The sequence below is a fragment of the Humulus lupulus genome, chromosome 1 (assembly GCF_963169125.1).
Source record: "Humulus lupulus chromosome 1, drHumLupu1.1, whole genome shotgun sequence".
Taxonomy (NCBI): domain Eukaryota; kingdom Viridiplantae; phylum Streptophyta; class Magnoliopsida; order Rosales; family Cannabaceae; genus Humulus; species Humulus lupulus.
In genome coordinates, this window is record NC_084793.1 from 111,995,819 (window position 1) to 112,008,597 (window position 12,779).

General features: G+C 36.9%; 2 protein-coding genes and 1 non-coding gene across 3 annotated transcripts; 2 read left to right on the forward strand and 1 right to left on the reverse strand.

Moving 5' to 3' along the window:
- Positions 1-388: 388 nt before the first annotated feature.
- Positions 389-847, reverse strand: LOC133819826 (uncharacterized). Its single transcript, XM_062253183.1, has one exon. The coding sequence runs from the start codon at positions 845-847 to the stop codon at positions 389-391; it is 459 nt and encodes a 152-aa protein (XP_062109167.1).
- A 1,204-nt stretch (positions 848-2,051) lies between these two features.
- Positions 2,052-2,158, forward strand: LOC133813411 (small nucleolar RNA R71). The gene has a single exon (XR_009884423.1). It is a non-coding gene; the product is annotated as a small nucleolar RNA R71 (small nucleolar RNA).
- Positions 2,159-5,682: 3,524 nt separating this feature from the next.
- On the forward strand, positions 5,683-8,744 carry LOC133796916 (cysteine proteinase mucunain-like). Its single transcript, XM_062234620.1, has 5 exons — positions 5,683-6,256; positions 6,827-7,062; positions 7,187-7,327; positions 7,600-8,055; positions 8,226-8,744. Exons 1-5 carry the CDS (start codon positions 5,767-5,769, stop codon positions 8,304-8,306), a joined length of 1,404 nt encoding a protein of 467 aa, XP_062090604.1. The 5' UTR covers positions 5,683-5,766; the 3' UTR covers positions 8,307-8,744.
- The last annotated feature ends 4,035 nt before the right edge of the window (positions 8,745-12,779 follow it).

The window sequence follows — 12,779 nt, forward strand, 5'->3', positions numbered from 1 at the left end:
CCTCGAATATCTGCAATAGTCCACCCAATGGCCTTCTTGAACTTTCTCAACACCTCAAGCAACTTTTCTTCTTGTTCATGATTCAACTCTGCTGAAATAATGATAAGTAAAGTGGATGATGGACCCAAGTAGGCATATCGCAAATGTGATGGCAGGACCTTCAACTCCAACTCAGGTGGCTCTTCAATTAATGGCTTGGGAGCCTTAAACTCCCTAGATGGCAACTCCAATGAATCAAATCGGGCTCTTGTTCTTAGCCCTTGAGAATTTGCCTCCAACCAAGCTAGATACTCCTCCTCATCTTCGTCATTTTGAGAATCAAACAACAATAACCTTTCTAATGGATCACCAACCCTCCCCATCTCAAACCCCTTTGATGCCAAAGTATCTACCACTGAAACAATAGAGCACTCCCAACCTCATCAGGAAACTTCATAGCTTTAAAGACATTAAAAGTCACATTTTCATCTTGGATCCTCATAGTAAGCTCCCCCTTCTGCACACCTATCAAAGTTCTCCCTGTTGCAAGAAATGGCCTTCCCAAGATAATAGGTACCTCTCTATCCACCTCATAATCTAGTACAATAAAATCAACAGGGAATATGAATTTGTCTACCCTCACCAACACATCTTCAATCTTCCCATCTGGATGAGCAAGAGATCTTTCTACAAGTTGAAGAGTAAATGTAGTAGGCCTGACTTCTCCAATCACTAATTGCTTGAAAACAAACATTGGCATCAAATTAATGCTTGTGCCTAAATCACATAAAGCCATCCCACAATAAGTGTTTCCAATGGTACATGGAATAGTGAAACTCTCAGGATCCTTCAACTTTGGAGGCAACATGTCTTGCAAAAAGGCACTACACTCCTTGGTTAGAGCCACATTTTCAAACTCACCCAATCTTCTCTTCCTTGTAAGAGATATCTTTCATGAACTTCACATAATTAGGCATTTTCTCAAGTGCCTCCATAGGTTGTATGTTGATATGCAGTACTTCAACATGTCTAGAAACTTCTTAAATTGAGAATCCAACTTTTGCTTCTGAAAACATTGAGGAAATGGAGGTGGCTGCTTTTAAATTGAACTTTTTGGGTGACAATGTTGCGGCATCCCTGCAACATTTTTGGCAGAGGAAAATTTTTGTGCACTAGAAATTTCAACATCTTTTTGGATTTCCTCATTTATTTGGATTGAAGAGGGCTCACCCTCATGCCCAGAATTTGTCTTGTCCTTCTCCAACTCTTTCCAACTCCTTAAAGTGACGGTTTTACAATGTTCCTTGCCCACATTTCTTGGATTCTCGGTATCACTTGGCAATGTACCATGGGGTCTATTTCTAAGCTCATTAGCTAGTTGCCCAACTTTGTTTTCTAAGTTCCTCAATGATGTCGCTTGGCTTTGAATCATGGCTTCATTCTTCACTATATACTCCTTCAACATGTTCTCAAGAGAGCTGGATTGAATAGCTTGTTGTTGTGGCCTTTGTTGTGGTGCTTGTAGGGGATAGCTTGGTGGAAATTTTGGTTTTGGAGGCATAGAAGAATTGCTAGGGCCAAATCCTTGATTACTCTATGAAAAATTGGGATGCTGCCTCCATGATGGGTTATAGGAATTAGAATAAGGACCATTCCTGTTTTGATTCCCCATGTAACACACATCTACTGGATTGGAAGAACAGTTATCAAAAGTATGACGCTCACCACAATACACACAAGAAATGTTCTCCATTTGCCCCATTTGTGTCCCCATAGGCTGCCCCATTGATTGATTCATCCCCATATTCATTGTCTTGAGAATATTAGAAATAGAGAAAACTTGGGCTGCCAAATAAGTGATGGCATCTACATCATGAATACCAGCCACATTTCTACCTGTAGACAATCTAGAAGTGGGCCATTGATTGTTGTTGTTGGATATTCTCTCAAGGATTTCATATGCCTCATTATAAGACTTAGCAAGAAGAGCCCCATTCACTGAAGCATCAACCACCATTCTAGTATGAGCGTTGAGACGATTATAGAAGGTCTCCATCTGGATGTAATGTGGAATGCCATGGTGAGGGCATTTTCTCAACAACTCCTTCAACTGCTCCCATGCCTCATAAAAATATTCTTCATCAAGTTGCTGAAATGAAGTAATCTCATTGTGGAGCTTGACATTTTTAGTGGGAGGAAAATATTTCATCAAAACCGCTCAGCCAACTATTGCCAAGTAGTCACAGAATCAGATGGCAAAGAGTTCGACCAAGCTCTCGCTCTGTCTCTCAAGGAGTATGGGATCAACTTTAGTCTCAGGGTATCCTCTGTTACTCCTGGCAGTTTGAAAGAGTCACTCACTTCAATGAACATGCGAAGATGAAAGTGTGGATCCTCTGTTGGCATCCCACTGAACTGGCCAACAGTTTGAAGCATCTGGAACATGACTGGCTTTAATTCAAATTGTGCAGCCTGAATTTCTGGTCTAACAATGCTCGGATTGAGCTCATTGAAGAGGGGGAGAGCATATTTCCTAATAGCACGATCTCTGGCATCAGCCACAATAACTGCATTTTTCCCATTATTGGCAGCTACTCCCCCTTGAGCTACTCCTTCTTAAGCAGCTCCTGCAAGATTTGCTGCTCTTTGAATGGCTCCCTATTGAGCCCCTTGCTCAACATCCATCACTACTACTTCCCTTTATGATTTTTGTACTTTTCGCCTCATTCTAAATGTACGCTCAATTTCTGGATCAAGGGGAAGTAGTTCAGGGTCTTGATTCTCGTTCATACACTGTGTGAACCTGAATTTGCACGAGAATCACCCAAGTTAGCACAAAAGAAAATTTAAATAAAATTGCAAGATAATTAACTTTACAATAATTGACTTTAAGCAGTCCCTAGCAACGACGTCAAAAACTTGTTGCGATTTTTCTTTTAGTATATGCAAGTGTACATAATCGTCTAACAAGTAATACGGTAGTAAGTGATTTTATTGTCTCCTCAAGGATTGCTTTAAGCTATATATTATAAAAATCAACTCTACAATTTGGGTTGCAAACATTTTGAATCGATGCGAGTAATTAAGAATGTGCGAATTAATTTAGAAAAATAAAATGGAAACAATTTAAACTAAATCAATGAGTAATTCATTGTCAAATGAAAGATGTAAATAGCTAGGAATACTAATTCCCCCTAATTTTTAGTTTTACCCCTAATGCTACAGCAAAGTTCATAGCAAAGTTCTCTTATAACTAGGATTTCCAATTCAATGCACATGCCATTTTTCCAAATGCTCATGTTAAAGTTCTATCAATTAAATTCACACATTCCTATGCTAAATTCAATTTCAAGAACATAATTTTAAGTATCAATCCTTCAAGTTTGCATGGTGAATTAAATATCCCTATATTATCCACTAATCAACAACAAAGTTATCAACATGCATGAACTAAGCCTATCCACTAATTTAAACCCTTCCAGAATTCAAACTATCTTGTAATCCACTCAAGTTGATCAATCTCAAGCAAGAATTAGCAATAAATATAGCTTAATTGAACAAGAGAAACTTAGCATAAATTTAAAATCAACAATTTGGGGTTTCACTACAAATTAGGGTTCATCAATATCCTAGCTTTAAAAAGTTAGTTCATACTCAAAATTAACAAAGAACCATAAACATCCACCATATTGTTCTATTAGTTCAAAACTTAGAGAAATAATACAAAATCAAAATAGAAGAAAGGGAGAGTTTTTAGCCCCCAATGGTGGAAAGTTTCTTCTCCTCCTCCTCCTCTATTCTTGTTTCTCTTCTCTTCTCCACATTTTCCCCTTCTTTTATTGGTGTTTTTAGCTCAAAAATACAGAAAATATGGTCTTTAATGGTGTTGGGCTGCTGGGTCTTTGTTGAAGATGATCCTTCTCTCTCTAGGGTTCCAAAAATGGGTATAAACCCTTATCTTTTTCTTCTACATGTGGGGACCACCTTTCCCCTAAAAAAAATCAGCTATTTACCACCTCATCCATCATCTCATCATGTCATTCCACCTCATTTAATGACTTCCCAAGTATGCATAACTTTTGCTGCTGACTGTGCACACTTTGCTACAACAACGTTAAAATGATGCTACAGCAAAGTACCAGGATTTCAGCTCCAAGATGCTTTCTTTACACATTTTTCACCAAGCTTTCCAAGCATCCTTTCTTTTTTTCTTCAAAAATAGATATCACATTTTTTTAGATCATAATCCCATTATTTTCCCACAAGATTTATCATTAATTAAAACAAAATACACAAATAAAAATTAAAAGACGAAATGACTAAAACCACACAGTAACAACACAAACGCTCTATTTCACTTAGATTTTTAAGTTCAAAAGCTCAAGTAATAACTCTAAAATATAGAGTTATCAGTCCACGTGCCTAGCTTCGTTAACCTTCTTCCCGCCTTTTCCTTCCTTTGCACAATGAGCTTAAATGCTCACCCATCTTCTCGCTCAATCTAAACTCTGGGCTCTTCCACCAATCTATCTGTTTTGAGCTCAAAGCTCATCGATCTATTCAATCATTTTGAGCTCATCAATCTTATTCAATCATTTTTTATCAAAGCTCAGTATGCACACATTAATTTGTCCAATAAGATCTCTCTAAAAAATGGACATTTTCCTTTCCTAATACAATGACACGTCACTTCGAGGAAATTAACCCCGTACAATTATAATATGTTTTCTTTAACATACCTATTTACAAATTTGGAAATGTGGACTAATTTTTCTAGGGTAAGATTGTGCTCTCTCTTTCATATTTTTCTATGATCCTCTACAGCCAAGCTCATTGTATTTTATTTTATTTTACTAGACCACCACGTTATACCCATTAACCAATGAAATACTAAAGAAAGTGCCTCATTATTGGGGAAGTTTATTGCCCTATTGTAGAATTAAGAATTCCCATCATTAAGTGTTAAAAAATCACAATAATTATAAGGCAGTTTTGGAAAGCCTCATAAAAATGAATATATAATTTGTGTGTATATATATAAAGAATGTATATGGATTGGGAGCACATGAATATTTTCCTTTAAACAATGAATCTTTGTGGAATAATAAGCACAAGACCGAATATAGGTGTATCTCTCTCCCCAATTATTTCACTGGTATTTTAAATTATTATAATTAAATTTCTCAAATTATTTAGATTAACAGTGCAACCCCATGCTTACCTGCATCATGTCTTAGTAAAGAAAATAACTCTCTTTGTTGTTTTCTGGTAAAATAATAATCATTAATGATAGCGTATTTCTTTACACAAACCATTTAGGTATTTAATAGTAGGTTGTTACATTGGTACATGAACTATGATCTGTCAATTGATTATTTGACTAAAATTACAATTTTTGTTTACCTAAATCCCAAAACTATTTATCAATCTCCAAAAATATATTCAGTGTTTCTAATAAAAAATATATATTCAGCAAAAATATCCACATATAAAATCAACAAACTAAAAAATCATTGCTATTTTAAATAAATAAATTAATTAAAAAATCTAAAAAATAGATCACACGTGTGAAAAAGCCCATCCTCATACGTATCTCGATGTTGCTAAGAGCCAATCGTAATCGATTGTCTCCTTTAAATTCTTACCTATCCAGCCTGTGAAGGTAGCCATATTTTTACCTCGCTACTCCAAAATCCTATAAATATACTTACATAAACACCTCTATCTCTCACAAAAACAGACTACCCTTCTAACTCATTCTTTTCTGATCAGACTCTGTTCTAAAAAATGGCGATCGATCATGGATCTTACTTTGTTTCGTGTTTTGCCATGGTTTTCTTGGTGGGTTTGTCCTGGGCTTCGGATATGTCTATCATTGACTACAATGCCAAACACGGCATGGAGGTCCCTTCTGAAGGAAGAACCGAGAAGGAGATGAGAGCCATGTACGAGTCATGGCTTGTGCATCATGGTAAGGCATACAACGCTCTGGGAGAGAAGGAGAAGCGATTCGAGATCTTCAAAGATAATTTGAGATTCGTCGATGAGCACAACAAGGAGAGCAGGACCTACAAGGTTGGGCTGAACAAGTTCGCTGATCTCACCAACGACGAGTACAGAGCCACGTATTTGGGCACCAAGATGGATCGGAAGGGAAAGCTATCTGAGTCGAGAAAGAGTGATCGGTACGCGTTCCGAGTTGGAGATTCGTTGCCCGATTTCGTCGATTGGAGGGCTAAAGGGGCTGTTGCTCCTGTTAAAGATCAGGGTCAATGCGGTGAGTTTTTTTTTTTTCAATTTTTTAACCGAAGTTGACTTTTTTTTTAGAACCTGGATTTATGTTTTCGATAGATTATTGGCATGATGATTGTTTTTTTTTAAAATAAAAATTATCATGGATTCGTCACCTGTATTATTAACCAGTTAATTTGGCTATGGATGTTTTAACCCTAAAAGAATTTGCTATGTTTTCATTTTGCTTGTTTCTTTGTTTGTTGTTTTCCCGGAAAATAGGTTGGGAAAAGATGCAGAGATGCAGATTTTAAGGGGCTTTTTTTAAAAAAAGAAAAAAAAAATACTCAAGTGATTATTAGTCTTTTCTATAATTGGTGAATTTGGTCCAAAGACAAAAGTCAATCACTCTGCTTTCGTAACTATTAGGCCAGGTTTTTTTTTTTTTTTTTTTTTATTTGCTGAAAACTTATTGAAAGTTGAGGAATTGGCCAAAATAGAGTTGTTCATTACGATCATTTTGAAAAAATAAAAATCATTTTGCAAATAAAGTTATTATTTATTTTCTTTTTTTGGGTGTCACTAAACTAACGTCATAAATTGGTTTGGGTTGAAGGGAGCTGCTGGGCCTTTTCAACTATTGCTGCAGTTGAAGGGATTAACAAGCTTGTAGCTGGTGAGCTAATCTCTTTGTCTGAGCAAGAGTTGGTGGATTGTGATACTTCTTACAACCAGGGCTGCAATGGTGGCCTCATGGACTATGCCTTCGAATTTATCATCAACAATGGCGGCATTGACTCCGAAGAGGATTACCCTTACAAGGCTCGTGATGGTCAATGTGATACATACAGGGTGTGTTAAATTACGACGTACCTCGTTTTTGCTATTTAATGATCAAAATTAGCTTGCTCAAGTTACCTGAGTTAATTAATTCTAGTCTTTGAAATTACTTAAATTTTTTATTCATTCTCTGCAGAAAAATGCTCACGTTGTGTCAATCGATAGTTATGAAGACGTGCCTCAAAATGATGAGAAATCATTGATGAAGGCTGTTGCAAACCAGCCTGTTGCTGTTGCCATTGAAGCTGGTGGCAGAGCATTTCAACTGTACCAATCGGTAATGATCCCTACTTAAAATGCATACTTTCTTGTACCCTTTTGATCAATTATGGATATACTTACCAAACATCATTCACAGATTGTTGAGAGACAATAATTTGATGGTTTGTTTAAGTAATCATTAATGAATGAGTGTAAAGAAAGATAGACAGCATTATGTGAACAAATAAATCGTATCAAATAAGTTTTAGCATTGCTTGATTAAGTAAAACCCTTGTATATTGGATAGACTTATTTTTTATTGTTTTAATATGTGGTTTATTCATTCAGGGTGTTTTCACTGGACTCTGCGGAACACAACTAGACCATGGTGTGGCTGCAGTTGGATACGGTACAGAAAACGGAAAAGATTACTGGATCGTGAGGAACTCTTGGGGAGACAGCTGGGGAGAGGCTGGATACATCAGGTTGGAGCGTAATATGGCTTCTGCGTCCCATGGCAAGTGTGGAATCGCCATAGAACCCTCATACCCCATCAAGAACGGCCAAAACCCTCCTAAACCCGGCCCCTCACCACCATCTCCTCCTATCAAGCCCCCAACTGTTTGTGATGACTACTACACGTGCCCTGAGGGAAGCACTTGCTGCTGCATCTACGAGTATGGCAAATACTGCTTCGCTTGGGGATGCTGCCCTCTCGAGGGTGCAACCTGCTGTGATGATCACTACAGCTGCTGCCCTCATGACTACCCTGTCTGTGATCTTAATGCCGGAACTTGCCGAGTGGTAAGCTTAGAACTTGCTTATTTGCGCTTTGTTGTTTCATAGAAACCATGAAAGACAACAATTTTATTGGAAACATCGAACACTTTGTGAATGTTGACTGTTTAGGCCAAATCGCTATCATCTTGAATTGTTTGCCTTATATTTTATTTATGGTTTTGGTAATGAAACAGAGCAAGAACAACCCATTTGGAGTCAAGGCATTGAAGCGAGCTCCTGCAACTCACCACGCTGGAATGACTATCAGAGCATAAGAAGATTTGAGGTCCAAATGGGAGGTGCGGGAGAGGAAGATTTTAAGTATAAATTTCTTGCGAGAAATGATCGACTTTTTTTACCCCACACCCAATGAGAGGTTGCTTGCAAAGAAGTGATTGTTCTCAGCGAAGTATCACTTGGTGCAAGTCTTTTACTCTCCCTCATGGCAAGAATGGTTCAATTGTCTTTTATATTTAATGGTGATTGATGTAGATAAATCAAAAGTTATTTACCAAACAGAAACGATTGAAGTACTGTTTAAACATTCAATGTCACCATGAACTGTATATAATTGTGCCATTGCTTATTCCTCCTTTGATTATGGATGTCGGTTGCATCTTGTTTATGATGGATGTAAATTCCATATTCAAGACTTCAGTTTATAACTTGTGTAAATGGTTAATTTATCAATAAGTTAAAGCTTCATTTGGGTATTTGCAGGTTATTATTATTGATTTGGAATCTGTCTTGTATTCCTTCAATACTATTATTCCTGACAGCGGAGTTAAGAAAATAGAGGTGGTGTCTGATGACATACATAAGGGCAGAAATGTTTGAAATGCGACCTTCCTAGAAGGTTGCCGTGTCTCAACTTGTATGAGGTTAAAAAATCATTAATCAGCCACACTGCCTGTAGTGACCCTCAAGCTACCAAGTACCAACACAGTTAACTTCACGGTTTCTTCCTAATTAAAGTAGAGTGAATTGTCACTCCTAAAATATATAATCAAAACATTATTTTATCAATTTTACCTCAACTTTTACATTATACTACACTGTTCATCACTTTATCTATGTTTTCTCTATATCACTTAAATATTATTTATTAATTTTAAATTTTTTCTCATTAATATTTTTATATCTTTTAATATTTATGATATTTATCCATATATAATATCAAAATATAATTATACTTTATTTTAGATTATTCTAAAATAAAATAAAATATAAATTAATACAAAGTTTGAAAATAATTCTCAATATAATAAGTATAACAAAATATAAAAAGATAATATGTATATAAAATTTAAAAAAATTACTAAAATCATATAATATTATTCATAATATCAAATATATATAGAGAAGTTAGAAAAAATAATAAAATATTTATAAAGGAGTGAATAGTTCTACAAGTTGAGAATGAATAGTATATTGAGCTAAAAAAAATTAGAGTAGCTCATTTGAGGGTGAGCTATTTTATCACATTTGAGCTATAAAGTTATAATATAGCTATTTTAAATGAGTCATTGAGAGTGCTCTAAGTTCATAAATTTTGTGCCAAATTTGGCACAAAATATGAGTTAATGCTACATTTAGAACATATATAATGAAGTGCTAAATTTGGGGATGAAATATTTTTATTTACTTTTATGACATTTTTATTATTATTAGTGTCAGCATTAAATATAAATGTAGACTTTTACTTACTTTTTTATTTCTTTAGTGGGGATAATAATAAAATAAGAAAGAAATTTTTTTTTTCTTCATATTTCAAATAAATATTAAATGAGCATTAATGGATGATTCATTTTTGCATCAATTTTTACAATTGTGCATTTGAGCACAATTGTAAAAGTTGTGCCAAATATAGCAATATTTGCATCTTCCATTAAAGATGATCTTAGCTTAATATTTTCAATTGTGGTCTAATGCACAAGATGCAAATTAAATAAAAAAAATAAACAATTCATTTAATATTTATTGATAATATATCAAAATTATTTTTTTTCATTTTTTGTTGTAAAAATTGAATAAAAACACGTAATTCAGTTAGTCAGTAATTGTTAACTAATAAATTAATGGGAATATGGTAGATAAAAAAAATGACATTTACTAGTGGGCCAAATTTGGCATATGTTATTGTTATCCAAAAAATTGGCATATCTAACGTGCCACTAAATTTGGACACGTGGAGCAGACTGGGCATACACCCCGGCAAGTTGGTCAATATATACCTACAGGTAATACGAACAAATTACTGCTTGGCATGCTATAGGCACACCTGCTCGGCAGGACCCCCAGATACTTGCTGGATGGTATGACGAGCAGATATACCTACTCGGATGAAAGCCGTTACACTCTCCGTTGGAGCTCCGCGAGAATCGCCCAACCACCCGCAAAGAGTGCCTAACAGCCCTAAAAACTTGGTCAAACCTCCTAACAAATAGAACAATAACTACCCGCGAGAAGAAAGGGATATTTCCCTGTCAGTTATGCTCAGGCACAGCCCTAGGGCAAGGCGAATAGTATAAATACAAAGCCTCCAACACAGTGGAGGAGGTTCAGAAGAATAGCCTACCGACCAACATTAGGATTGCTCCGAACTTTGAAGGGACAACAGACTCCTTCGAGGCGGAAGAATGGCTTAGAAATGTAGAGCCAATCCTAGCACACATGAATCTTGGCAACACAGACCGTATATCTTGCGTTTCATCTCTGCTCAAGAAGGATGCTAGAATATGGTGGGATTTAGTTCAGCAGACTCACGATGTTGCCACCATGACTTGGACCAGATTTGGGGAGCTGTTCCACAAAAAGTACTACAACTCAGCTGTCATCGCTACAAAAGTCGAGTAGAGTGCCACGTGTCAAGCACAATGATCTTGGACAACAAGCAGCCGTCTCACATTTTATAGTTGCACAAGTCGTGGTGTCCAGTCCGTACAAGCGACAAACAAGATGTCTCATAGCGCCGTCTGACATGGGAAGACATGCTACCCCCAAAATCTAGTGGGCTGAAACCTCATAATTGGGCCCATTGTGATACACCTTGGCCCACCAATGTATTTACTATTGGAATATATTACTTCTTGTTCATTTCATACTCCATTAAGGGAGAATAATTGTAATTACTCTTCATTAGAGAATCAATTGCCCTCGCCCATCTATAAATAGGTCTAGGGCACAAATTGTAAATGATCCCCGATTTCTGTACTCTATGCATTACTAAACACTGCCTGAAACTCCATTGATGCGTGAACCCCCAAGCTTCTCTCATCCTAATACAATTGACTCGTGGACTAGGGTCAATTAATAAACTGAACCACGTAGATCTATGTGTCTCCTTCTATATTTATTTGTGCTTTTGTTTAATTAGTTGTTAGCAAAAATTCTAGTTAACATTTTGGTGCTTTCATTTAGAGGTTGAAGAATGCTTTGAGTCACAACAATGGTGAAAATCATACGCAATGTTTCATAAGAACTTCGTTCTTCCACCATCGCTATGGGAGGAGTACTAAGCCGACCACCGCCTCCACCTGTTGACCGGGAGGTGGCCCACGATGATGGTTACGATGAGAATGATTGTTATGAAAGTGAAGATGGAGATGACTACTATGATAGTGAGTTCTCCCAATGTTTCAAACGGAGGAGCCACCATAAATGGTGGCCCTTAGGAACCAAATCACCTCTTAGCAGTAGAAAATTGTAATGCCCCGAAATCCCTAATGTGGTTTAATGGCTGGATTAGTAGGCCGGGAGGGCCATAACTGTTTAATTATGGCATTAAATGATAGTATGCATGTTTATGTTAATTATATTATAATATGATGTTATATGCATGCATGTGGGTCCACATTCGATTGTTATGATATTTTGGTAATTTGGCCCATTGAGGGCATATCTGTGTATTTTGGTGCATATTGTGATATATGGATGAGATCCCATTATTATGGAGATATATTCGAGCTATTCGGCATGAGACGGTCTTATATTATAAAATAGCGGTTTTGTCATAACGGGGTCGATTATTGGGATATTGGATAATGAGAGTGTTTATTTGGTGATAAATTGGGAGTTATTGAGATCAGGAGGAAATTCTGGAGGTTTTGACTATGATATTTCCAGGGGTGTTTTTGGGACCCCAAGCCTTAGGTTTTATTTGATGTTACTTAAGCTTGAAGTAGGTTGTCAGATAGAACCGTACATTAGAAAAACACTTTCTCTCTTCCCGTTAGTTCATTTTACCGTTCGAGGCAATTTCGAAGAAATCTCAAGTTTTAGGAGTCGGAATCAAGCGAGGATCGAGGCAAATCGATCCTAGGAAAGATTAAAAGCTTCTTGACCGAAGGATTTGACGAGAAACAACCCAATCAAAGGTAATCTAAGTTTTAAGTTTTGAGATTTTAGAGTTTCTAAGCTTAGAATTGGTTTTTGTGAATCATTGAGCTTTTGGTTCGTTTGAGCCTCGGGATTTGATGGTTTTGGATCATTGGGAAGTTTGGGAACTTTGATTTTGGATTTGGGAGTGTTTAGGTATGTTTTGGAAGGTTTGGGATGAAGAAAAGTCAAGTTTTGGCTGGTTCTAGGTGGGGGCCCGCGAACCTGTTCTTGGGTGCCGCGACCCAAGCTCGAAGAAGCAGCTGAAGGTGTTTTGGGCGTGCTGGGCGCCGCAGCCCTGGGTACGGGGTGCCGCGGCCCTTGCTCCTGGTATGGCTGGGGGTCGCGGCTCAAGGTGCTAGGGCCGCGGC

Excerpts from the sequence above, each read along its gene's own strand:
- LOC133819826 (XM_062253183.1), bottom strand. The coding sequence starts at position 847 with ATGTTGCCTCCAAAGTTGAAGGATCCTGAGAGTTTCACTATTCCATGT.
- LOC133796916 (XM_062234620.1), top strand. The coding sequence starts at position 5,767 with ATGGCGATCGATCATGGATCTTACTTTGTTTCGTGTTTTGCCATGGTT. Across the intron at positions 7,063-7,186 it reads GTCAATGTGATACATACAGG|AAAAATGCTCACGTTGTGTC; the intron begins GTGTGTTAAATT and ends CATTCTCTGCAG. Across the intron at positions 7,328-7,599 it reads CATTTCAACTGTACCAATCG|GGTGTTTTCACTGGACTCTG; the intron begins GTAATGATCCCT and ends TTATTCATTCAG.